The sequence below is a fragment of the Ursus americanus genome, chromosome 2 (assembly GCF_024610735.1).
Source record: "Ursus americanus isolate L20-20 chromosome 2, mUrsAme1.1.p, whole genome shotgun sequence".
In the NCBI taxonomy this organism is placed as follows: Eukaryota; Metazoa; Chordata; class Mammalia; order Carnivora; family Ursidae; genus Ursus; species Ursus americanus.
Window position 1 is genome coordinate 46773348 of NC_142128.1, and position 27383 is coordinate 46800730.

General features: G+C 48.4%; 1 protein-coding gene across 5 annotated transcripts in view; it reads left to right on the forward strand.

The window, feature by feature from the left end:
* C2H1orf226 (chromosome 2 C1orf226 homolog) overlaps positions 1–27383 on the forward strand; it is a 267134-nt gene that overhangs the window by 170297 nt on the left and 69454 nt on the right. For all 5 annotated transcript variants that reach the window (XM_045809709.2, XM_045809706.2, XM_045809708.2 and 2 more), the window contains one exon: positions 17146–17238. In XM_045809709.2, the coding sequence (XP_045665665.2) occupies positions 17146–17238 (93 nt within the window). The remainder of the gene's footprint in view (positions 1–17145; positions 17239–27383) is intronic.

Here is a 27383-nt window from a genome sequence, read left to right on the forward strand (position 1 = left end):
GAATGGTCCCAGAGAAAAGATCTTTAGGCCTTGACATTTGGTTTCTGCAACTAGAAGGTCACTCTGCGTCCTCATCTGTCTGTAGTGAAGCTCCCTGGTCAGTGAGGTCTTCCTGGCAACCAGCCCCCCCACCCCCAGAGCACTTCCAGTCAGCTTTTGACTTCCTCTTTCTGAAATAGGGGTGGGCGGCCCCAAATCATGAGACATTTGAGGAAACTGTTCAATATAATAGAGACCAAAATAAAGGGAAGGAAGAAGCTGAGGAAAACAGACACAGCAGAGATGAGAAAGAAACCTGAAAAAAAACCCCAAAAAACCCCTAGAAAATTAAGACACTAATGACAATCCAACTAAAAGTAGAAGGGTTGAAAAGTTTCAGAAAAAAACAGCCAAAAATTAGAACAGAAAGAGAAAAAAGACAGATTTTTGGATTTGTTACTCTAGGAAGGTCAATAACTGATGAGTTCTGAAACAGAGATAATAAATAGGAAATTGTCACAGAAGCAAAATTTCCAAATTGATTGATTAAAGTTTCCACATTGAAAGGACCCACTGAGTACCCCAGGCAGACCCAGGTGAACCAAGGCACCTCCAGGATCAAGTTCACGTCCAAATGCAGCCCCACCGCAGGGCTGCCCCTCTCCACCTTAGAAGAAGAGGCCATAGTCTGTCACCTGGGAAAACCCCTGCTCTGTCCTTTAAGCCTGTCGAATTTGGGAACAGCCAGTCACCTTGTAGCCAGTTTCTCATGGTAAAATACCCCTTTTTACAGATCCTTGGGTATCTTAATTATTCAATATCAAATATAATGTTCCTGCTTTTTAAAATTGGATTTCCTTTTATCTTTGTAGTGGCTGGAGGGGGACTGGAAAGATACAGAGATATGAAATGAGGGACAAAAATGTATACCTTTTGAAAATAATTTGAGACATTTGAAGAAAAAGATCATGGCTGATATTTTGGGAACTGCAACGGATAAACACATTCAAGTTTTTTTTTTTTAAATCTGTTCATTTTTGAGTGGTGATCTGAAAGTAATTGGTTACAACTGAGTATCGTCCTGATTGGAAAAGGGATGGAAAGAAAGAAAAGGAACTCGGCTCGTTTTAGCCTGGAGAATAATAGTTCTCTTTTTTGGCACAATTATTCCAAGCCAATAAATTGTTAAGATGACACATTATTTTGGAACTTAGTCATGGAAGAGCCTTTGATTTGGACTCACAATGTGGTGATTGCTACGAACCAGGTGACCGTTAGGGATAATTTTCTAAGGGGCTCTGTCGCTACCGTTCTTTCTCCTTTTTCAATTTTCCTTTGAAAAAGTAGGAAAGCATGCGATTTACCTGTGGTCCAGTCAGTAGCCTGATTTCCTAAAAGTTGTTAAGCTCTTAGGAACAGAGAAGTAGGTCAAACAGGCAGCGGCTGTGTGTGTTTCCTGAACTCAAGTAACTTTTCCAAGCGTTGGGCTCGGAGTCTGAGGGGCATGAACCTAGGTGCTCAGGTTCATGGTGCTGTGATTCCCCTTTTGAGAGCCATTAGAATAACCACATACTGAAAAAGGAAAAATAAATGGAAGGAGAACTTGGCCGTATTGAGAAGACTGTCTTTCTCCAGAATTAAATGGCAGCTAGCCAAGAGCCTGCCCCTGGCGGTATTCCTCCGGCATGGGGTCTGTCTGCCTGTAGGGCTGGGTAGTGTGTCCAAACCTGGGGTGAGAGCGACTTGTACACTTTCTCACCTCCTTGGAGCGTTCCTTGCTTCCTGCCCGGCCCCCAGAGTCTCCGTGCTGCGGGCGGAGTGCGCTTTCTACGTTGTCAGAACAAGTCCTTCCATTTGGCTGAAAATCCTATAATAGATGCTACATTGGCTATAAAGCTGAACCTACATAGCACCTGCCTTCAAAGAACTTCGTCCGGGAGAGAAGATGAGAAAGGACATGTTCCAAGTTAAGAGTGTTAGATGCATTTTATATATAGCATTGTTATAAAACCAGCCCCGTGAGTGCTAATTGCCACAGCAGTATGGAAGAAATTCCTTCAGGGTACAGTAGTCAGGGCGGGTGTTCAGGAAGTGCTATTTGAAGGAGATCTTAAGAGAATACTTTGGATAGATAAAGGGACTGAGGGAGTTTTAAGGTAGTACTTATGTAAGTGATGGTGCAGACCCCAAAAAATCCCCGTTATCCTCAGAATAGACAGCGAATAAACCACAGCACATTGGAACTGTTGCAACATAAAACTTCATGTAGGTCAGTGACTCCCCCCCCCCTTTTTTTAATTTGAGAGCTAGAGCAGGAGCAGGAGGGAGGGGCAAAGGGAGAGGGGGAAGCAGGCTCCCCTCTGAGCAGGGAGCCCAATGTGGGGCTCGATCCCAGGACCCTGAGATCATGACCTGAACTGAAGGCAGATGCTTAACTGAGCCACCCAGGTGCCCTAAGGTCTTGTCTTTTTAAAAGAAAAATTCAAGGTATTGTGATCCCAGGGTCCTGGGATCGAGCCTGGCATTGGATCCCCCCCCCCACCCAGCTCGTGCTCTCGCTCACTCTCCAAAATAAATGAAATCTTAAAAAAAGAGAAAAGGTTAAGACCTCATTTGTCAAACAGAGTGTTACGTGGAACCCAACATACTAAACATGAGAGCTGTAGGCAGCAGGTGGGGGGAGGGGCGCACATTTCTGCCTGTGTGGTTTCTCAGCCCTGAGGAGGGGTCTTTGAGGCTCTCTCCCAAATCTAGGGCTCTGAAGAATCAAGCTTAGACATCACATGTGTCAGGGAGCCATTTGGTAGGAGAAGGCAAACTGGCCACTTTGGGTCAGTTGGCAGAAAATGTTGAACATCGGGTTTTGAGTTTGTTTAGGCCGTGCGTTGTTACAGAAAGTTTCGGTCGGAACCTATTATATACAGTGTTTCAAGAAGATTAGGATTGTGGCGGGGTGCGATTTTTGTGCCCCTCTCACCCTGTAGCATCATCGTTAGGACACCCCAGGACTTAAGGGGGAGAAACAGAAAAGACAGGAGGCCAAGCTGGTGAGCGCTGGCCAAGGCGAAGTGGGATGATCGGAAAGTACTCTGAGACTTCCAAAAGGCTGTGGTGAAAGACTCGAGTAGCTGAGTTAGAACGAACCTCTCTGGGCAGTAATGATGCGAACGTGGAGTGGGGGAGGGGGCGGCTCTGAGAGCAGCTCAGCCTGGTGTGCAGCCAGGTTCCAAGGGCACGAGCTTAGCATTCAGGTCAGTGACAACCAGCCAGCTCGCACTTTCCTCTCCTACCAAGGACCTTCTTGGTTTCCTCTACAAACCCTCTCCAGCTTGGAGAACAGGAGACGCGTGGCTGGCCCAAGCTGGAGATGCTGCCACCCTCCTACATCTCCTGCGTCTGCAAAGGATTCTGGGTGGGGACAGACAGCTGATGCCTGAGAAGGAGAAGCCAACCCAGGGAGGCGGCAAGATAAATGAAGATCTTAGGGAGGGAGGGTAGGTGTGAGGAGAACCCAATAGCCTGGATTTCCGCCTTCCTCTCACACTGCTTGCTGATAGCCACATGACTTCCACCGGCCCTCGGCCTTCCTTGTTTAGCTGATCCTCTTGTCCGTCTGCGAGCCTTTGCTTGGTGTGGATTCCGTGACAAGGCAGGTGTTCAGGAACCAACAGGGTGGTGGGCTCGGTGTCACTCTGCGCCTAGGAAATGCCGGAAAATGATTTCTGCCGGTTGGAGTGTTGAAGTTCAGCCCTGAAGGCCAGGGCCTGGAGAGACACATCCAGTCTTGACTACAGTTCCCAAAGGGAAGGGGTGTCCACCCCCAGGGCCTGAAGAAATGGCCTCCTGAAGGCGCCGGGTTACCAGACAGAGTTGACCAGGCTTGGATGCAGAGCAGTGGGGTGACCTTGAGGGTGTCCATCGCCCCAGGCCAGTGATCCAGCAGGTGTCTGGACAGGCCCTGCGTGAGCCGGGAGTGGGGGGAACCCTGTGGCTGGGAAGTCTTCTTCCTGCATCTCCTCAGGCCAGTGTGAGGTTCTCCCGGCCTGCACTGTAGGGCACTGCGGGAGCCCTTGCCCTTGACCTGGGAGGGAGAGGGTCTGGAACTCTCACTCTAGTTTGCGTCCCCCCATCCTGATGTTTCATCCAGCCTGCAGCATTTTGGTTTCCATTTTATTTTTTAAATTAATTTAAAATTTAAATTTAAAATATAAACTATTTAAAAATTTTTTTAATTTATTTTAAAAATTAACAGGGTAAAATCGATTTTACGGTAAAGTTTTATGAATTTTAGCCTATAGACTCTTGCAGCCACGACCACAGTCAGGGTGCAGAACTGTCTCCATCACCTCCTCCTCTCCCTGGTGCTGTCCCTTTGTGGCCGTACCCTCTCCCCAGCCCTTAACCCCTGGCCACTACTCGTTTGTTTTCTGTCACCAGTTTTGCCTTTTTTGAGACTGTCCCTATAACTGGACTTGTACATGATGTAACCCTTGAGACTGCCTTTTTCATTCAAAGCATGATGTCTTTGAGGTGCTTCCAGGTTTTGTCTGAATCAGTAGTTCATTTTCATTTGTTAGATTTTTTTTTTTAAACTTCCAACCAATTTACCTGAGATTTTTTTTTAAGTTTTTAAATTCAGTAAACACAGTGTAGTAGTATTTTCAGGTGTACCGTATAGTGATTCAGCACGTCTGTGCATCACCTGGAGCTCATCACGAGCGCCCTCCTTAATCCCCATCACCTGTTTCCCCATCCCCCCACCTCCCATCTGGTGACCAGCTGTGTGTTCTCTAGAGTTAAGAGTCTGTTTCTAGGTTCGTGTCTTTTCTTTTTTTTCCCCTCCTTTGCTTCTTTGTTTTGTTTCTTAAATTCCACATATGATATTTGTCTTTCTCTCCCTGACTTATTTCAGTTAGCATAATACCCTTTAGCTCCATCCATGTCGCTGCAAATGGCAAGATTTCATTCTTTTTGATGGCTGAGTGATATTCCATTGTGTATATATACACACACCACATCTTCTTTATCCATTCGTCAGTCGATGGACACTTGGGCTGTTGCCATGATCTGGCTGTTGTGGATGCTGCTGTGAGTATCGGGGTGTATGTATCTCTTTGAAATAGTATTTTTGTATTCTTTGAGTAAAGTCCTAGGACCATAACTGCTGAGTCGTAGGGTAGCTCTACTTTTAACTTTTTGAGGAACTCCATCCTGTTTCCCAGAGTGGCTGCACCAGCTTGCATTCCCGCCTGTGATTTTTTTTTAATAACAGTGATAGACATCACACTTGAACTACATGATTTACCTATGACTTCTGAGTAGTATTCCATTATATAGATATAGATATACCACAGTTTATTTACCTGTTGGAAGAATATTTGGGTTCTTACTTTGGTGGTTGTAAATAGAGCTGCTAGCATTTCATGTGCGAGTTTTTGCGGGAACGTAAGTTTTTATTTTTCTAGGGTAAATCCTTAGCTGAGGTATTGCTGGCCATATGGTGAGTGTATGTTTAACTTCATGAGAAACTCCGCAACAGTTTTCCAGAATGGGCATGTTATTCGACATTTCCATCAGCAGCGCAGAAGAGGCCCAGTTGTGTTCATCCCCGCTAGGGCTTGGTGGTAGTAGCACTTTCTTACGTTAGCTATTCTAATTAGTGCGGAGCGGGATCTCATTGTGGTCTCATTTGCATTTCCCTAATGGCTAATGATGTTGAGCATCTTATCATGGGAAGCTATTATTCCTGCCCTGGGGGACTATGCTGTTGTCTCAGGGAGCGGTGATGAGGTCTGGACACGTCTCAGTAGACCCTGACACGCAAGATGCAGACTTCAGAAGTTCCAGTGAACAAAAATAATTGTATGCCCTCCTTTCCTAGGCAGGTGTCACCGTAGTTACGGTTCCTCCTGTCACACACAAACTCTGGCCCGACCACCAAATCTTGTTGGCTTCTTTTCACGTACGTCTTTGCCTTCCTGTGTCCTCTGATGAAGTTCCTTTTGTCCCTTACCCAATTTTTACTTGAAAAATTTTTTTAATGAGTTTTGAGTGTTCCTTAGATATTCTGGTTGTCTTTTGTCAGATGTGTAACTTGCGAATGTTTTCTCCCGGTCCATAGCTTGTCTTTTTATTCACTTCAAACTGGCTTCACACGGAACAAAAGTTTTTAAAATTTTGATGAAGTCCAATTGATTGAAATGTTTTCTTTGCTGGCTGTTTTTGGTGTCATGCCTGAGAATTCTGTATAACAACCTGTAACCTGTTGGTAATGGGCTGGAAGGGACGATGAAATGGGGTGGAGATTATGTGATGCATCTGATGATGGGATGGCCAACATTTACCGCTTACCCCTCTTTGCCTCTTGGTTCCTCTGGGTCTGCTGCATCTTTTTTTTTTTTTTTTTAAAGATTTTATGTATTTATTTATGTGACAGACAGCCAGCGAGAGAGGAAACACAGCAGGGGAGAGGGAGAGGGAGAGGGAGAGGAAGAAGCAGGCTCCCAGCCGAGGAGCCCGATGTGGGACTCGAACCCAGAACGCCGGGATCACGCCCTGAGCTGAAGGCAGACGCTTAACGACTGAGCCACCCAGGCGCCCCTGGGTCTGCTGCATCTTACTCTAGTACCTTAGAATCACCTGGGGAGCATTTAAAAATCACAGTGTCCAGGCTGCACACCAGACCAGTGGAATCAGAATTTCTGGGGGCGGGATCCAGATACTAGTATTTTGTCAGCATCCCAGTGGTCCCGTTGCACAGCCAAGGTGGAGAACCTTTGCTGCACTTTGCAGTCCCTTGGACCCGGAGGAAATATTGTCACCTGCTGACAGCAGGAAATTATTATGCTTGGAAACAAGCCAATAACTCTTCAGATTGCCCTCCCTTCTGGATTTTGAGCTCTGGATACTGTTTTAATCATTTTTATCATATTAGAGTTTGATTTTTGGCCATCAAAGGTAGCTGTTGATAAATATCCTGTCTCAGTTTTTATGTAACCAGGATATTGACATTACACTTGGTAGGAATCATAGAATACTAGCATTAAAAAAAAAAAAAACAACCTTTAGAGATCATTAGTTCAGACAGTTAAGGTTTCCAAATACCTTTTGGATACATGTGCTCTGGCTCAGAGCCTTGCTACTCAAAAGTGTGGTCCGTGGACCAGTAGCGTCAGTGTCACCTGGAACCTTGTTGGAAATGCAACTGTGCCCCACCCCCACCTCCCCAGCCTGTAACTAGTAAGATCCCTGGTGAGTCATATGGACCTTAAGGTTTGAAAAGCACCACTTTAGAGAATAGTAAGTGGAAGCTTCTGAGAGTAGATTTCAGACTTATTGTGAGAAACTGCTTGTCAAACACAACTGCCGCTGTCCTCTTAAAGGTTGAATGATCACTTGACAGAGACAGCACCATTTCTCCAAGAACCCTTCCAACTCCTCCTCCTCAAATAGTGTCTTCAGGTCTCCCAAGAGTGACCCTTTTCTTCCTGTCTTTCATTATACCACAAACATTGATCGCAGTCACCTGTTCTGCCCACTCTTTCCCCCCCTTTAAACCTGAAAACATCCGACCCTATGGGTGAGTGCAAACACAGGTTTCTCAGATCTCTCCTTGCCTCTGCATTGTGCTGATGGGTCCAAGCTTAGGAAGGAGAGTCCTGGAACAAAGCCTCGGGAGAGGCAAGGATGGGGGGAGCCTCGTGAATGGCTACCCGACCTCCGAAATCCCGTCTAGCTCTTGTGCCCTGCTTCTGCGTGGTTCGCCGGTACAAGGTAGGCTTCTTCCTCCACAGCATCCTGTGTGCTCACCTGTGCTGTCATCGTGGAAAGCATCGCTGCTTTTTCCAGGCAGGGGATTGAGAGACCCCTTATTTATCCCACTTCTCAGTCTCTACAAGAATCTTATCTGCACATTTTCTTCATTCTTACAACCTAGTGCTAGATCTGTGCTCCTGGCCTTTCTTGGGGTTTCTGTTTCTACTCTCGGTCCTTTTGGAATCTTCAGAGCTGGTGCCAGGATGATGTTCAGCCTCTCCCCCTCTGCTGTTCACTTTTTTCAAAACCCTAAAGCATGTAACCCCCCCACCCCCGTTTTCTATGCAAAACTCTAATAATTTGGTCTCTAGTTGAGAACCCTCCCCTGTCCGTTGCATGTTTTTCCCCTTCCAGCCTCTTCCCTTGCTTCTAGGTTGGACGTGGGCCCATCCACCCACACTTGCTGCAAGGGCTCTGGGGCTGGATTGCATGGAGTCATACTGAGAACTGGGAAGGGTCTCAGGTGTAATCCAGCACAGTACCCTCATTTCTCAGAAGGAAAGGGTGGTTCCCAGAAAGGTCAGTGTTCTGCCCAAGGTCACAGAGCTAAGAGTGCAAGCGTGCCTTTTTCAGGGGACTTTATAACCCTTGATGTGAAAGGTTTCATTTACCTTTGCAAGGTGGGTGTGGGATACACATGGCGGATGATGAGGGGCCCAGGGAGGTCACACGCATGATCGATGGCCGCCTTTTAAAGCTATCTTAGAAAGGTAGAAGGATTCATTATTGTGTCATAACCCATTTTCGCCTGAGGAAGAAAGCCCTAAATCCTCGATTCACGGCTCTCCTGGATACTAACAGACTTCAGCTCCTGGTTGTGTGTGTATGTGTGTGGGTACGAGTTGTACCGTTGAAGCATTTTTCCTTCTCACTCTGCAAGGCTAGTGTAACGTTCCTGTCTTCCTGCTCCCGGAACCACAGGCGCTAGAGGAGCGTCTGTGTTGGGTTCTAGAGAGCAAGACACACTTGGCCCTACTGGTCCCAGTCAGGGCTGCTGCTTTATTGGTAACGCTTCCCCCACCTCTGCCTCAGTTTTTGCTAAAAAGGTTCTAATACATATTTTTAACGTGCTGTGAGAGCTAGCGGAGGGGAAAGCAGCCTGAGAGCAGTAGCTTATTAGTCCTGGTACTTACCCTGCTCCATAAATCACCCCTTCGGGCCCCTTAATCATTTGGGTTGTTGTTCAGCTCCCTGTGACCTGTCAACGTGCTCCCAGTCGGAAGAAGTGATGGCTGTATTCCAGGGCGTGTCTCCTCTCCTCTTCCCGGGGAGCAGCCGCCACTCACAGGCTCCCCTGAGTGCACAGCCCGAAATTGCCCGCACTCCAGGCTCTGCTGCTGCCTGCCTTCCGAGGGCCTGTTGGATTTGCCCTCAGCCAGGATGCCTGTCTCTTGACACTGCAAATGCCTCCCTCCCCCAGAACATCTTTTGTCTGGATCAACCTCTCTAGCCTTCCTCAATGTTCCAAACAGCAAGAACTCGGATATTTCCTGCCCCAAAGCCTTGCCTACATTCAGAGGGCCCCTTTGCCATGTTTTCTGACCTCATCGGCATCCTGCACCCTTCCCGGGTCACTGACCTGTGTCCCTGGGTGTGGAACAGGGTAGGAAGCAACAGAGGAAATGAGAGCAGCCAGTGTGAGTGGTGTGGGAAAGACTCAGGGGAGGGGGGGGAGCATGGCAGGCTTTCCCCTGAGCAGCCTGAGAGTGTTCCAGATTCTGTGAAGTCAATTTCTGATTCTTCCTCCTTTTCTTTCTGCTGTAAGATGGATTGCTTGCACATCAGAGAGCTCATTACGTGTATATTGAATACATGGAGGAATGAACAGATAACTTCATTTGCCAGAGCCAGGATCCCGGGCCTGTGAAAAGAACAGCTGTCGGGCAACACCATGAGCACAGGATGGGGAGTCAGAAGCTGTGGCTTCCAGACTCGGACTTTCTGCTCATGAACCTGTGGAACTTTTTGGGGGGCCATCTTTGGGCAGTGGCTTCCTTCATTCCTAAGATGCAATGTTTGGTTAACAGTTGTGGTCCCAAATGTTTCGAGCACAAGCATTCCTCTAAAATTTTGTTAATGAAATATTCCAGAGCTACAAAAATACGTAAAGTGCAGGGCAGGAACGTCTGATGCCTACCACACACAACTGTCTCCCGACATAACAGTTGTGATTTTAGCTGCCTTTGATTTAGGAAATGGGTGACAGCAAAGAACAGTGGTGCCTTTATAAGAATCTGTATTTTAATTGTTAACAGTAGTATCCACACTTTAAAATATAGTACCTGTGTGAACAAGACACCGTGATTTCGTCTAGGGCGATTCTAGATGCCAGTGAAAATATGAACGAGTTCTTACAATATGCTTCTGGGACCCAGAGTGGTGGTTCTGAACAGTGTGAGCTATATTACCGCCAGTATCCCCCCCCCCCCCCATGCCAACCTCTGGCCCAACCCCAGACCTGCTGAAGGAGCATCTCTGAGGGCTGGGTCTGGAATTTTGCTTTTTTTAAAAAAAAAAAATCAGGTATGCCAAGCGGAATTTAAAACTTGAGTTTTAGATCTCCTGGTCTATAGAGCTAGGTGAATACTTAAACTCTACATTTATGATACACTGGCAATGAATATTCCTTTCTTTAAAAAGTAGCCCCTCTGGTTCCTTTTAAGTATTTTGCAGCTTATAGAGATTTTTATTTACACCCAACTTTCACTTATAGGTCTGTTGCTAAAATGAGTTACGCTGGGCTTGAGGTTGATGACTAGGAGCCTAAATGTCTCCATCTAGTGTTCACAGGAAACTTCATCGATATGCCAGAATTTGGATTTAGTACCAACTGTGGTCTTTATCTTGCTCACATTTTTTAAAATGATTTGTACACTTTTTAAAATTTAAATTCAATTAATTAACATAGTGGATTATTAGTTTCAGATGTAGAGTTCATTGATTCTTCAATCTTACACAATACCCAGTGCTCATTACATCACGTGCCCCCATCACCCAGTTACCCCCATCTCATTACCCCCCTCCCCTCCAGCAAACCTCAGTTTGTTTCTTAAGATTAAGAGTCTCTTAAGGTTTGTCTCCGTCTCTGATTTCTTCTTGTTTTATTTTTCTCTCCCTTCCATTATAGTCCTGTTTTGTTTCTTAAATTCCACATGTGAGTGAAATTATATGATATTTGTCTTTCTCTGACTTATTTTGCTTAGCATAATACCCTCTAGTTCCATCCATTATTGCAAATGTCAGGATTTTTTTTTTTTTTATGTCTCAGTAGTATTCCATTGTGTACATATGTATAGACCACATCTTCTTTATCCATTCTTCTGTTGACGGACATCTGGGCTCTTTCCATAGTTTGGCTATTGTGGACATTGCTGCTATAAACATTGGGGTGCAGGTGCCCCTTCGGATCACTACATTTGTATCTTTGGGGTAAATACCTAGTGGTGCAATTGCTGGGTCATAGGGTAGCTCTATTTTCAACTTTCTGAGGAACCTCCATACTGTTTCCCAGAGCGGCTGCACCAGCTTGCATTCTCATCAACAGTGTAGGAGGGTTCCCCTTTCTCCACATCCTCGCCAACATCTGTCATTTCCTGACCTCTTAATTTTAGCCATTCTGACTGGTGTGAGGTGGTATCTCCTTGTGGTTTTGATTTGATTTGATGTTGTGTCTTACTCACATTTCTATGGTTTCACATGAATGAGCAATACGGGTCACTGAGCCACACAGCAGGGTCAGGGACTGCCACGGTTCCTGAGCCCCCTGTCCCTCAGATCTGGGCTCCGCACGCCCAGGAGCTGGAATGTAGGGAAGCAGGGTAGTCCAGAGAACAGAGGATCATCTGCAGCATCGTTCCCCCATGCCTTACCTCTGACTGTGCCATCAGATGATTGGGAACAGCCTTGACCAATAATGGAAGCTAAATTGTTTTATTAAATGAAGTATGGATCAAGCAAAAATTAAGATGCTTAGCAGTGTGCTATGGAGTAAGGAAGAATTAAAGAAGTCAAATTTTCTCAAAGTCCTGATGCCCATAGGATGGAATCTAGGTTTTAATAACTTAAGTTGTTCATTCATTAATTAACTTCTGGAATATCTTACCCTTGTGGACAGTGTCACGTTTCCTTCATGGTCTGTGAATAACCACTGTCAACTGAGTTCATGAATTTGACACCCCTTTATCACCCTCTTGTGTCCTGGAGATATTTTCTTGGGTACAGATCGGTCCTGTTTCTTGTTCTCGAGGGAGAGGCCTGACTGGCCTAGAAGGGAAGTGAACAACTGGTCGGTGGCCAGTGATTTTAGAGGCTTGCGGATCGCTGTCCTGTTCCCGCGGATGGGCCAGCCCTGGGGGAGGAAGCGGGAAGCAGACCTGGGGGCTTCACTGTGCAGAGGGCTCGCAGATAATTGCAGGAGAAGTAGGAGCTCAGCAAGCAGATGGTGGGCGGAGGGTGTCCCGGGCACAGGAAATCGCACCGGGAAGAATGGAAGAGGGTGGCGTGTTTCACGTGCACATGGGAGAGGGACAGAAATAGGGGCAAGCGGAGCTGAGGTGGACCGCCATGAGGAGGAATGTATTTTTGTACCCTGTTTACAGATTTTCATCTTTTTATTGTGGTAAGATATACATAGCATTTTCCACTTCCACCGTTCTGTAAAACCGCTCTATGGCGTTCGCACACGGCATTCACACGGCCCTGCAACCATCGCCACCCTCCCTCTCCCGACTCTCGACTTCCAGAACGGAAACTCCATACCCCTGAAACACGAACTCCCCCTCCCCTCCCCCAGCCCCTGACAGCCACCGTTCTTCTTTCTGTCTCTATGCAGTTGGCTACCCTTCGGCACCTCATGTGAGTGGGATCCTATGATCTGTGTCCCTTTGTGCCAGTTTCTATCATTTAGCAAAATGTCCTCAGGCTTTAGCTGTGTCGTAGCGTATTTTTTCCATCCATCAGTGGACACTTGGGTTGCCTCGACCTTTTGGCTCTTGCCAGGAATGCTGCTGTGGCCACGGGTGGCTCCAGGTTCTGTGTCTTACGACCTCCGTAGCTGACTGATCAGCACAAAAGGACTTCCCGCAAACCCTGCGTAAGACCGCACCTTGGGTTTGGTTGTGGAGGTGCTTACGATTTGGTTGTGGAGAGATGGGTTCGCGCTCGTGAAACCGAGGCTACCACCAAAACGTGATTAAAATGCCCAATGGCTCGGTCAGAGCTCACTGTTAAATTCCCTGCCATCAGTCCCAGGAAGCCGGGAATGTGAGCCGAGGACTTGCCCAGCAAGAGCATCCCCGTCCGCTTTTGCAAACTGAATCTCCTCTCCCGCTGAAGTCGCCTCTGGGCATCTTGATTCATACCTGTAGGTAGTGAGGGGACAGTGGGGAGGAGTGGGGCAAAATGGATTTCCCAGGGAACGTGCAGGCCAGCTTCCGATGTTGCAGGTGAAAGAGCACATCCCTAGACAAATGGTTAGTAGACAAGGTGACTGAGGAACCAGGGACCCTGTACAAAGTCCGGGGGTTCTCCGGGGGAGCTCGACATTGTCACGGAAGTAGACTTTGTGTGTGGGGGGGTGTAGCCCCAACCCTTCCCCTGACTCCTGAGAAAATCTCCTCCTATTATTTCTGTGTCTGTGATACAGACTCAAACCCAGGCGGGGCTTGTCCCTCCGTTGAGCACACTCAGTTGTGCAGACCTCCGGCTGCCCCTTTGCAGACACCCAGTGTGGGGGACTGAGACACACGGGGTCGGGAGGCAGTTCTGGGGGCTAGGGGGTGGGAGCTGGCAAGGGGACAGGGAAGCAGCAGGGACTCAGGATATGCTCTGTCCTCAGCCGCCCTCAGCCTTCCAGCCGGTGTTAACTTCTGCCCCTCGCTGAGGTTTCCTCTGGCTCCTGTTGCACCTGAGCCCCTCCCTCTTCCCAGCCTCCCCTTGGTGGCCCGCACTGGTTGGCACGGCACGCAGAGCTGCAGGGCCGCTGTTCTGACACAGGGTCCCGAGGCTCTGTTTACGAACCCCTGGCACGTTACCGAGGTCTTTCTAGTCAGCGGCTCGTGTTCCAGGACATGCATTGTTTCGTTCCCTATAAGGTCAGCTCCTGGAGAGTTTAATCTGTCCTTGTGGTGGGGCCCTTGCTGGCAAAGCAAACACTTCAGGTCAGCCTGGCTGCACGGAGCGGGAGTCAGGCTTGTTGGCACGGCCTCCAGAGCTGGCCTGGGCTCTGTGGGAGTCTGGCCTGCACCTCAAACGGTGGCTCTGAGGGTCCTGTAGATTCCTCGCCCCCTGGCCAAGCCTGAGCAGATTAGATTTCTATCCTGCGGAACCCAGATGCTCCCTCTCGAGACTGCCTGCCCCTTGGAGCAGCACATCCTGCGAAAAAGGAGGGCCTGTCCCCGTGACCCCTTTCCCTCTGTTCTCCTGGTCCCTTCCCGTGATCTCTCCTGCCTCCAGATCCATCTTTTCTCCCCCAGTGAGCATAGTAACCTGGTTGTCCGAGTGAAGCGCAGTTGTCATATAAACCAACGGTTGCAGGATGATAAATATTTAAGTGTGTTCAGATACTTGATTTCCTTTGATTTCTGTAGTTTCCAACAGACCTGCAATTGGAGTACTTCCTCTTGGGCTGGAAAGGGTCTGGGACCCCTGACCAGCGGGCAGGGGGAGGGGTGCCAAACGTGTCCAACCACGAGCTCTTCCTAACAGCACTCAGGCGGTACTGGCAGCCGTAACGGGGCCCATTTCATGCCTGTCTTGCCCCCTCTTTGTGTGAAAGCACTCCAGAGCATTCCACCAGCTGTTGTAAGACTGGACACCTGCGTCATCTCTGTCGCTGAGGCTCTGGGGCAGCCATTTGGTCATGCTCTTGCGGGTAGTCCCTGTACCCACAGAGCCTGGAAGAGCCATCTGGGAGGCTGTGCACAGAGATCGGATGTGAGGCTGTGTTCCAGTTCCAAAGAGGACGTTGAGTTGCATCTTCACTTCTTCACTTCTTAAGATGAGGGTATTAAAAGGCATGGCTTGTCAAGACATGAACTCTAGAAATAATGTTTCAGATACTCAGGCGAGGCGCTGGCCGGGTGCCTCTTACCAGGCTTGGTGTGGCGGGCGAATCTTGATTTTTAAAAACGTCCCAGAGACTGTGCAACTAATAGGGAGGTGGCCCCAACAAGAAAGATGATCAGCTACCAGATTCTTCTGGAAATAGAGGACCTCTAAAATGGTTTAGTGGCAGTGTGCTAAAACTTGGGCTGAGGGAGGGACGTCTTGCCTTCTAGATGTGGACACCTAATACTGTTATTGCTGGAAAAGCAAAAGGAGGAAGTGCGTGGAGCTTGTGAGTGAACTGCTGGAAGAAACCAAAGACAAGCCATGGAGGACTGACCAGCATAGAGCAGGTTTCATCCATATCTGGTATTTCTGGGACTCGTAGGCTCTTACCTCCCACCCGAGTTCTTTGAAATGCACACCTATGCACCCCTTTGGCTGGCAGGAACAGCCCTGATTTTAGTGACTTGTGGCCACGGGAGGCACCGTGGATGGTTGTGTTGCTGAAAGCACCTGTGAGCGGAGGTAAACACAGGTGTGGTCAGGAAATGTCGCTGGTTCACCTGTCCCCCCGGGCATGGGGCCAGAGTTGGCTGACCTGCTGATTCCCATGCTAGCTCTCCCACCCAAGGTCATTTCTTTTCATTGGGCACTGTACCTTAACAGTCAGGGACTCACTGTGGATCACAGCCAGGTCCTGAAGCGCACGCCGGACATGCTGTAGCCTTCACCAGCTCTCAGCCGCCACCCTGGAGAGGGGGCTGGTGCATGGCTGAGGTCTGGGCCTGAGCCATGCTCTGGTCCGACACGCTTCTTCTCCCCTGCGGTCAGGCATGCTCTCTCTGAAGCAAAATCTGAGCTTGATGTTTTCTTTCTCCTGCATGCCTGCTGCTCCGGTTTGCTTTTCTTTCAAGCTCCCCTTGGTAAAAAGGACAGCTGTTGACAGGGTAGGAAGAGGGACCACCAGAGTGGGGAATGATGTATGTTGCTGTCACCGGAAACTCAAATCAGCTGGAAGCCAGAACCTGCCCCGACTATATAAAGAAAAACATCTTGCTTCCATTAGGTCGTGTCCTTGTGTAGAAGAGGCGGCCGGCCAGGGGGCATCAGCGCTGACTGTGCAACAGAGTAAGATGGGTTCAGATTTCAGGGGAAGGGCTAGCACGCAGTCAGGGTGGGAAGTGCTAAGTTGAGTCCTTAAAATCAGAGTATGAAAAGGCTTGGCCAGTAGAAGGTTCCGGATTTCTGATGAGATTTTCAAAGTAGGTTATGTTTTCATCACGTTAGGATGGATTGGGTTCGTTAGAACCCAACTAGTTAGAAATAATTAGGCTCTAGATGTGCAGGTGAGGAGCCGAATGCCTTGCCAAGCTTGGCTGGTGGCGTGGTGGGAGAGAGTGTTGAGTATAAAAGTCCCAGAGAAGAGGGGCTGTGGGTTGGAGTAGAGATCTTGGCTCTGGGGCTTGTATTATCGTTGTTTAACCCATGGCCCAGATGTTTCATTAGCTTGGCAGGGAAATTTGCTAGATGCTGTTCCCAAGATGGGGACCAGATGAAAATGACTTTCATAAATGGATAAGTGCTCGGAATGAAGTTCAGTAAGGAAAATGTAGAATTATACCAGCCATTACAGATGTCTACACAGGCATAAGGAATGGCCAGGCCAGGAATGAGCAAATGTAATGGGAGAATGTCTGGGGATGGGGATGAGGCCAGTCTCCATCAGCAGCGCAGGGCTGTGGCTGAAGCAGCCGTAGTGGTTGTGAGGCAGTGCCCTCCCTTGTAACTATCATTAGTCAGATCCTTTCTAGAATACTCTGTAGAATCTTTCAGGCTAATAGGGCTGTGGGTACCCTTGGAAACTGACCTACAGATAAAGGAATTTGGGACTTGAACCTTAGAATTTATAATTTTTTAATATGTAAAACAAAACAGAACCCTGATTTAAAACTGGTACCAGCTCTTCTTAATCTTCAATGAAGGTGGAATTGAGTTTCCACAGCATTTGCGTAGACACAGGAAAAACTTGTCAGTGGAGGTTGCTAAACATCAGAATGAGTTTTTGAGAGAAGGTTCTGGGTTTCTGATGCGGTTTTGAAGGCGGGCTCTGTCTTCGGCTCGTTAGGATGGATTACCCCATCCCGCAGTCATCCCTCATGGCTGGGTGCTGACCCCGAGACACCCACCTGCCTTTACACCCCCCGAGAACCCGTCTGTGGCCCTCTTCCGGGTCCTGAGCTGGCCAGGGCCATGCAACGGCACTGACCTAACTAGATTGTGCTTCTCTCTCTCTTCCCCCTGCAGTATGAGTTTAAAGCCAAGAACATCAAGAAGAAGAAGGTGAGCATTATGGTTTCAGTGGATGGAGTCAAAGTGATTCTGAAGAAGAAGAAGAAGGTAAGGGGCTCTGCACCAGACACTGGTGAGGAGGGGGGCAGGGAAGGTAGGCGTGGGATGCCTGGTCCTGCTAGGCTGCTCCCTGGACAGAATCCTTCCTCGTCTGGGGAATGGTCTGCCCAGAGCAGCAATGGTGTTGAGAGGCCGCAGTTGCGGCAAACAGACAAGGTGGAGGCCAGTGGCCTCGTCAGCCCAATGGCTCCACGTCCTGGTGTCCTTGCATTTTGTTACCTGGACCTTTCAGTCTTGATTTTGGAAATACTTTAAATTCAGAGGATGATGATGAGTAAGAGGGTTTGGTGGGAGGGTGGATGAGGAGGCTTCAGTAGCAGCTGTCCCCTTCTGTCCCAGGAGTGACCCTCAGTCCCACCTGAGGTGGCGTCCAGCCCCACTGTGTGTCCTGTTGCTGATGCTTCAGCCCATCTCTTGGAATAGTCCTCGAGACCCATCCCCCACTGCTGTTCCTTGTGCAGGAAGGCTGGGCTGTGGCCAAGGTGGGGGCAGGGGAGGAGGGCCTGAGCTGTTTGGGGGCCATTTCTCTGAGCTGGGGTGACACAAGAGAGCGTATTTTGCTCAAACAGGTGGCTGTTTTTGTGTTACTTGTACATATTATGGGAGAATGATGTTAAACCCTGGGAAAAGCGAGGTGTGCATATTGGCAGAGGGGAGAGTGTATGCTTCCAGAAAGACACGGAAAGGGGCTTTGGAGAATTGAGGATATAGGAGGAGTCCTTTTGTTTCTCTGTTTCTGGACTCTGTTGATACCTTTTTTCTTAATGATAGCTTTGTTGTATACGTACCAGTGGTTGCATCCTCACACAGTGACTTTACAGAGACCTCCTAAGGTGCCGTTTATTCAGAGGGGACTCAAGGCAGAGTGTGGGGGTTATGGAAGGTGGAGACAAGTACATAGTTGTAGGCGACATAAACTTGGAAAATCAAGTAGTTGAGAGAGATGTTGAAGAGTAGTCATCCTGCCAGTCCAAGGATTTAAACCTGCTCTGTGTCCTCCTTGCATTGAAGGGTAGTCATCTTGCCAGTCCAAGGATTTAAACCTGCTCTGTGTCCTCCTTGCAGAAACATTAGCCAGTGTGTGATTGGACACATGCCGTGGTGGGGGCCTCACTGCTTCGTCAGGTCGCCCGTTTTTCTCTCCGGGCAAATGGACATTTACAAAGGTTTCCCATGTATTACACCAAACCTTGTTCTCTTATGCTCTCTAAATACCTTTAGGGGTGGTTCTAGGCAGCGTTATGGCTATGAGGTTGGAATTATACGGGGAAAAACCAGAATATAATAATACCGTTCGTAAAGAACTCTTTAAAAATTCACAAGTAGTAGGGAATTTGTAATCGCTTCTTAAGTGTTTTTGACTTGAGAAACCTCCACAGCGGAACCAGCGTCCCCATCTTGTTCTTACTCTGTGGGGAGGGGGTGGTCTTTTCTGCCCCTCCCCACCGCACATGCACGCACACAGTGGTTAACTGTGGGGCGCTCTTTGGAATATCGTCCTCTTAAGAGTCCCTGAGCCGGAGAGGTGCCGAAGCCAGTTAAATCATGGATGACGACGGCGTGAATTTAAAAGTGAGAGGTACCCTCAGAAGAAAACACGGGCCAGTGCAACCCCAGCTCATGACTCAGGCACCCAGCCTGGTTTTGGTCACATGTCTCAGGTAGCTTTACTCAGCCCCTTGTGTGACGGGAGACCAGTAGCTTAGGGCCCTCATGTCCTATCTGACAAGTAGTGGTTGTGACATGGGGCCACTTTCCAGATTATAAGATGCCTCCATGCCCACTTCATGCATCCCTGCATCAGACCTCCTGGGAAGGGCTTGTGGACACGGGGTCAGCTTCCACGGCACTCAGCCCCCTCAGAAATCAGCCACTCTCATGTGTCCTCACTCAGCTGCTCCCCCACCAGGTGCTGAGCGATTGGCCTTCCAGAGTCCAAGACTCACCCTGACAGAGCTCAAAAGAGGCTCATGTATGGACTAGACCACCAGTTCCTTTATTCACTTCAAGACATGGAACGGTTTCCCAGGCCAGATACTCACATTAGCCTGACAAGCCTGAAAAGCACGTTTTCTCACTCTGAGGCAAGTGACGTGGGAAGGCAGATGGTCAGAGGTGGTTCGGTGAGCATGAAGTGGAGTAATGGAGTAAGTCCGCTAACCGTATGGCAAGACTGTTTCCTGATCTCTGGCTCCATGATAAATGGGTCCCTTGGATGATGGTAGGGACCTTGTTGGGCACGTGCTATCCTGGGGTCTGTTTGACAGACTCTGCCAGGGTTTACCTTCATCACTGACTTCTGTAGCTTTCTGGCTGACCATCCCTGCACCTCCCCCCCACCCCCAGCACACACACTTCCAACTGACATCATCCTTCGGTTGGGTTCCATTTCAAGGTCAGCTGTCCTGGGGCCTATTCTGTCCCTTTCAGGTAACTTCATATACCTCTGATTTGGTCCACGATGATGGGGCTTTATGGTTTTGCCCTTGGGGGACAGTCTTATTTCCCATCTCCCTGTGTCCCCCATGTATCGTGTACCGTATGCAGCACCATCGTCCCCATTCTGCATGTGAAAAAACTGATGTTGAAGAGCCTTAAGTATGTTTGCCCAAGATCACACCCCACGTAAGGACACCTGTGTGCTGAGGTGTCATCGGGCAGAGAAGCCAGCCTCCTTCCTCTGAGTAATGAGAGCCGAGCTGGAGAAGCATCTTCCCCAGGGAGCCTGTGGGGCCTTGTGACTCATTTTGAAACTCCATCCCTGGTAATTGCTAGTGTGGGTTCCCCCTCCAGCTGGCCTAGAAGAGAGGTGATCTAACAGGTCTTTTCTCAATCTGATTCTCTGATGCCAGGCTTAGGAAAGGGAAGCTTCCCATCTTGTTTTCTCTACCCCCACCTGGTGTCCGTTTCAGGCGTGCTTGTGATTCGGATAATGCCTGTAATCACAGCATTCATTTATGTCGCCTCGGATGGATGTGTGCACATTCACAGCAGTCAGCCTCTGTGTCGTTTGGTTCCCGCGTGACCGACCCCTGGTATCAGAGTGTGCTAACCCCACCTTACTGTCTGCGTGTTTTTCTCTGTGTATAGAATCGAGAGGGGCCGAGTGCAGACGTGCCACACTTGTCTCCAAGGAAATGGAACAGTTTGCAGATTTGGGTGATGGCCATCCTCATCTATTAAGAACTAGAGCTCTTGTCTAGTAGCTGAGGGTGTAGAAAAAGCCATGGCTGATATTCAGCCGTGGGCACCGGTAGAGGTCCAGCTTGACATTCTCAACTGATTAGTCAGTGTCTGTGCTATCTCCGTGGTCAAAATGTTGACTAGTCCCCTCCTCCTGCAAACACATCGATTTTTCACAGGGTTAGTGTGCATGCTGGAAGGCGCCCTTGGCTGAGAAGAGAAGACCTGGATCCTCATCCTGGCTCTTCCCTTCCTGGCTGTGTGGTCATGGCCGGTTATGTTGCCTCTCTGAGCTTCAGCTATCAAGAGTTGGGTTAGGTGATCACTTTCACTTCTCCAGCTGGAGTACTCAGCCGGCTCAAGCCATGCTCTTCGATGCTCATGTGTGTGGCTCACCTGTCCTTACTTAGGTCCTGGAGAGACTCCCGGGCTAGAGATGAGGCAGACCCTAGAGGCTAAGCGGGTTTATGCGTTGTTGCCTCCTAATCCTCTCGGGCAGGATGGAACCCCGCCCCCCCCCCCCCCCCCCGCCAGCCTGTCCACGCCCGGTGAATGGTGGGATGTTTCCCAGCCAGGGGGAGAAGCGTGTTTACAGGGATTCCCTGCTCTCCCAAGAACTTTTTCAGGGCAGGGGCCATTGCTGTAAGCCCAGCACTTCCTCAGGCACCTGGTCTGTGTGGTGTGTGTTCAGTTATTGTGGTTGTTGGCTCGCTGGATGAGTGAATGTGATTTGTGATGATGTCCTCAAATAGGGAAGAACTAAGTACTTAGCAGTTGGAGCCAATGAAGTCCTGTTTGTTACTTTTGGCTGTCACATTCCCTCCCTCTCTCTCCTCTTGTCAGTTTGCCCCTTGGAAGACACAAGGAGAGCCTCTCCCGAGCTTCCAAAGGCCTCGGGAGTCGCTCACTTTGGTGGTGCTCTCAGGGGGACTTGCTCAGTGACTCTGGTCTGCGGGGGCTTGATTCCAGGGTACTCAGTAGCCAAATATTTTGTGATCATCTCTCACTGAGATGTAAAAAATACCTTTTGGGTTCTATTAACAAGCATCTAAAAACGTTGTCATCTTGAACTGTTGGTAGCAGATAATGAATCTCAAATTCTTAGGACTCTTGGTTGATATTTGTGGCATGAACCCCACTATTAAGTGGCTTTGTCATCTCCCAGTCAGTACAGTGTCTTCACCTCCCAGCCAGGCCCAAATACTTAGCTTTGCTGTGTACATAATAATGACTATTAATTATAATCCTGGAATCACACTATAGCACTATTTGCTAGGGAGTGGACTTCTAAATAAGGAAGATTAGTCTTCAACTTTATCCAAAGGATTTTTCTATGAGAGGATCTGAAAGGCCTCAGTTTCATGTGATTTCTCTTGTAAACCAGGAACTTGGTTGGGATCTCCTGAGGATCTCCTAATGTTCCAGAAAGTTTCATCGCTCTCATTAACAACTGTTCATTGTGTGTCTACCATGTTCAAGGAACTAAGTAGGATCCATAGGGTATTAGACATGGGCCCTTTCCAGCAAAATTATTTTGAATGGCATTATCTGCATATGTAGGTCTATTACAGCCCTGCGGAATTGCATTAGAGTTATTTCTCTCTTTCCTCCGTGGGCTGAACCTTTAGGGGCAGGGACCATGTCTTCTCTCTCAAACGATTTCATCTGTTTGGGAAAGTAGAAGACCAGAGGGACCAAACTCATGAAAGTAATTACATGCTAAGATGGTAATGAGAACAGCTAACAATAGTAGCTTACGCTGGTATTGAACACCTGCCTATTTCCAAGCCTGTCTGATGTGCCGTATACTTATTAAATGGTCGTAACCATCCTGTGAGGTAGGTACCATTCTTAGGCTTGTTTTGTGAAAGAAGATTGAGCAACTTGGCCAAGACCTCCCATCCCATCGCAGGTGACATCAAGGTTGGAATTGGGCCTGTGTCGCTCGGACGAGTAGGTTCTTTCCACCGCTGTGTTGCCATGGGTATGCTCACCTTTTCAGTCTGCTCGGAGCAAAGCTATCTGTAGAAAATGCCTAATTAATTGATCTGAGGTCTTTAACTTCTAGCCTGTACTGTGTCACTGGGATATCACATCCCCGGAGAACCAGTTTCCTGCCCAAAGAGTTGGGGTTAGTTATTCTGGAAACACAGAACGCAGATCTAATTGGGTAAGAAAAGGAGGCACTTAGAATTGTAGAACCAGCATTCAGGAGAAAGAACTTCAGAATGATCTAGTCTGTGCCCGTGCTTGATTCGACTTTGGTAACAGGATAAGAGAGGCCCAGTGAGTGTCCCGGGGTCGCCCCCACAGTTACTGATGGAGCCAGGACCCAGCTTTGTCCAGTCTTCCTTCTCCCATGTCATGGTTCTAGGCCCTCTTTATTTTCTGCTGGCTTGAAACACGCACATTAGGAATTGTGTGCATCGTGCAGGGTTTATGAGCACTTTATTCTTGAAATGTGTGTTCTGTATCCATAGGTGATGCCTGAAGGTGAGGGATAGCTATATTTTCAGCTAATCCTGTTCTGTCTGGAAGCATGGAGAACTTGTCAGGCTGAGTTAATAAGGCCTTTGCAAGGTTGTGTTGTGTTTTGTTTTTTGAGAAGGCTCCATTGCTGCCAGGAGCATGAATAATGGTAAAGCTTACAGACGTCGTGATGTGTCTAGGAAGTCAATGCCAGTACAATTCTTCCTCCACTTTTGGGTTCCCAGGGAAGAGCTTCAAAAATGCCATATCCGTATCTGGGCTCTAAGAGGAGACAGGACGGCTGTGATAATTAGCCCAGCTCTTTCTTCCATTTTTGGCACTGTTCCAGGCAGACCTACCTCTGACCTAGTTCCTGCGGCACGTTCCCTGCCTGCAGATTTTGGAATGTCAGAATGGCAGTAACTTTCCATGGAGGACTGGCCATTTGCACTCATGAGATAAAAGATGTGCTTACCCCGTTCTGTGGTCTTCTGAGAGCACACCCTGCAAGCCCTTTACCATTTGCAGGTGGTGGAGACTGACATTCTCTCATTATGTCACTTGGAGTAGCAAGGAGAATGTGGGGCATAGGGGTATACGAGTTGGGTTTCATTACCACCAGGCTAGGTGAACTTGAGGGGAAGTAAGTTAACATCTGTGAACCTTAGTGTTTATCTTTTAAGGTTGTGATCAATTTTGATAATGTGAAGGAAGCATTATAGAAACGTTATCAAATGAAAGGAAGACTTTTCTCCCATATCCACTGGAGAATTTTTTGTGAGAATAGAAAAGGAAGCAGCTAAAAATGACTTGCCTATATCTTTTCTTTCTCACTTTGTGTTATTCTAGGTCCTCCAAAAAGCAAATGCCAAGACGGAATTCAATGCCTGTGAGAGAAGGTGGGGAGGCCCTGGGTGAGGCTGGGGTAGCTGTCACATTTCTGTGTGGGTCTGATTCCAAGTGAAGGACAGAGCAGGGAAGGAGGGGAGGGGAGGGGAGGGTGGGAGACCGTCTCTCAGATGACAGTGTGCTCTGAGGAGTTCTGAAGCCAAAGCCATGTGTGGGGGGCCTCCTGTGTGTCCCAGGAATGGGCCTGCCTGGGCATCCCTGCACACTCATCGGCCGGGAGTGTCCCCGAAGCAGGGACCCTCACTGCACTGGTGGTGAGTTTCAGAATGCCACAGCCAGGACCCTTGGTTGAACGCCCTATACTTGGAGGTCTTGGGGCACATTCTTGTGACGACAGCTTCCTCTCTCCAGAAAGTTTTGACTAGCCAATAGCGTGACACAGAGCCTTTCCTCAAGCTGCTCTATTGTGTTGACTTTTTAAATTACCGTGGCAGAAGGAAGTCATAGGAAGAAGAGAGGGAGAGGGGAGACTGGTGAGGGAGGGAAAGGCATAGAGAGAGATGGGTTAGTAAACTCTAGTTCAGAGGCCTCGAAAGGCTCAGCAATGCTGTGAGTATCCTTGGCAGGTGCAGAGGGGACACAAAGTAAGAAAGGAGTTATGTATGTACATGTACAGGGTGGGAGTCTGGCAGAAGGCCGGATAGTCACCCCTGGGGCACTCCCTGTCCACTTCTATTCCTTTCTATTTGCGGAGCTGGTGAGGGGGTAGGTCTCCATCTCCCTGGGCCTCGCTGATGGGCCTCCCTGCTGTTACTGCTTGGACTCTCCTTGGTGCTGGTGAGGCCCTGCCTGAGTCTGGACCTCAGCCTGAAGGAGGCTAAAGACCAGCTCGTTCCGTCCCGCTGGTCATCCTGGGCCGTTGGCGGTAAACATGGCCGCGAAGTGCACTCTGCCTCAGGGAGGTACTGACAGCTTCGGGATGCACCCCTCTCCTCCCCTCTTCTCTTCTCCTTGCTTCTCCTTACTGCTCCCATCTGGACTTGAAATGTCTTCATTTTCGGGCGTAACTTGGAGACTACAGCCCATTCAGGACAGTGGGTAGCAAAACTGAAAATTTCCTCATGTGGAGCGACCAAGACTCCCAAGCCCTTTACTTCTAAGCATTTAAACAAACAGTGGTTTCAAGTATAAGTGGGAGCTGCGTGAGCTTCTGAAGATAGTGAAACTAAGTTTGGCTGTCGGTATTGTTCATTAATAACATTGCTGCCCCATGGTTGAAGCCGACTTCGATCTTAACCCCATGAAGGTGGTGGGTCATTAGTTTTTCTTCCTGTTTTCCTTCTTTTATTAAGAACATTTTTTTCCCAAAATTTTTTCCTTTGAAGAATATGTGTTTCCCTGTAGAAGAGTGAGGAGGGGGTGATTTGTGTACATGGTTTTTGTATTTTCCTCTAGAACATTTGAAAAAGAGGAGGTATGTGAAATGATTTCAGAGCAAGAGAGAATGAAATTTTTCTTAAGATCTGCCAAGCTTCCCTCTGAATACGCTGTTCATGGTACCACATTGACGCTCAGTGTAAGGAGAACGTGCACCGGTCTATAAATCAGAACTTGGTTCTCATCTTGACCAGGCTGTCAACTAGGGGGACACCTTGCTGGGGTCTCTGCACTGCTCAAGATCTTATTTGAAAGGTGGTGGTGTAGAAAGGATGTTGGAGAGTCCACTCTTCCCCAGACCCTTTGCCTTATCTTGGTAATTTTCTGATCCCTTCATCAGTTTAATGGATGCATCCAAGGATTCCTGCGAAATCTTTAAAGGAGGAGCACTAGATTTCAATGCGATTTTCAGAAAAGAAAAATAAGTAGGAAGAAAGTTGTTTATTTTTTGATCAGGATATTCTCTGTGGGTGCTCGTATCTCTTTTAAAAGTATTTCCTGAAATGTTGAGGTTTTCAATTGAAAATCACTTGCTATACCGGAAATGAGGAAAATCCCAAATGAATAAGAAAGTCAAGAGATGGCAATACAGAGATGACAGATGTTGATTATCTGACCAGGATGTTAAGGCCGCTGTCGTAAGACACTTCATGAGCAGTTACGCTCTTGACGCAGAAGTGAAAGGCTGGACAAAGAAATAGAAGAGAGAAGAACCAAATGGAAATAATAGCACTAAACCCTGCAACTGCTGAAATAAAACCTAAATGCATGGGCTCAACGGCAGAGCAGAGGTGCTTTCTCCAAGCATTGCTAACTCAATCGCAATAAGGCTTGGGGCAGGATACGTGGTCATAAATATAGATGTGATGTGGTATAATATTTAATTCTTTAATATTTATAAGTTGCCCCCAAATCAAACCATATTTGAAACATCCTGTTTTGCTATTTAAAGAATTCCCACGGTGAACATTTATACTACGTGTTTAAAATAGGACCCCAATGATGAGCTACTTTGCCTCTGAAAAATCTCCGTGGGTCCCTTGGAAGCTGGCCTGATGTGTGCCAGTAGGATGGTTATGAGGCAGCTGAAAATATGACCAGCCAGTCTTTGCTGGGCTAAGGAGTATCCCTGCTGGAATGTAGAAACGAATGTGTCTCTGCGGACCCGACCACGTGTGAGTCAGTAAAGAATTCAGGCCAGAGGACCAGGTTTCGAGGGGCACACGGGTAAATGGCGTGGGTACAGAGAAGGTCCGTGAGGGTAGCGGGAAGTCCAGAAGGCTGGTCTGGTGAGGAATGTGTGCAAAGCCTGGGATTATTTAGTATAAAGAAGAGGGTCTGGATTGGCTACATTTCTACATCTGGAAGGTTCTTGTTTAGACAAAGATGTAGTTTCCTTGTGTCTCTGTTTGCTTCAGATGGGCCGTTTGTACGTTAAAATCTCATAGGGCAGCACATAGCCATTCAAGGAAGGCAACTGTTGAAAAACTAGTTCTTGAAGCGGAGTTTTTGTTTCTGTAAAACAGCATCTGGTGTTGAATGCTTGTAAACTGGTCAAAAACCCACCTGTGGGCTGGATTGGGATTGACTCAGACTTTGGGGGTGAAATGGCAGGTGTGGGTGGTGGTGTCTACCAGGCGGGTACGGGGTGTCGTGTGAGTAAAGCTGCTGGAGACGTGCTGCCTAAAGTCTCCAAAGGGCCTGAAGAGAGTCTCCCCCGGCCCCTGCTGGAGGCCTGGCTGCCCACCCCCGTGCTTTGAGAGCCGCCAGCCTGAGCTCTCTGAGAAACCTTCAGCCAGAGCAGAAAGCCCTCACGAGACGGTGATTAATCCAACACATGCTTTCTTGCCTTCACTCTGCATGATCCTCTTTCGTGGAGAGAGGAGTGTGTTCTTCCCCAGTTGTCAGCCCTGGACAGCCCTGCCTCTGTGGCAAAGGCCAGCGGAGGCGGTAGGTGTCCCTGTCCCTGCACCTGGGGGCGGGGGGACCTGGGAGGGGTGTGGCGGCTGCTGTCCTGGTGCTTCCTCAACAGCTGGGGGTGCTACTCACCTCATCAAGCACCTGGGGTCTCCGGGACTGCCCTTGAATCCTCTGTCCCACCCCTCGTCCCCATTCCTGTCCCTGTTCTCATCCCCAGCTGCCCTGGGGTCTCCTTGGCATTCACAGTTAGGTTCACCACCGGCAGGACTATCCTC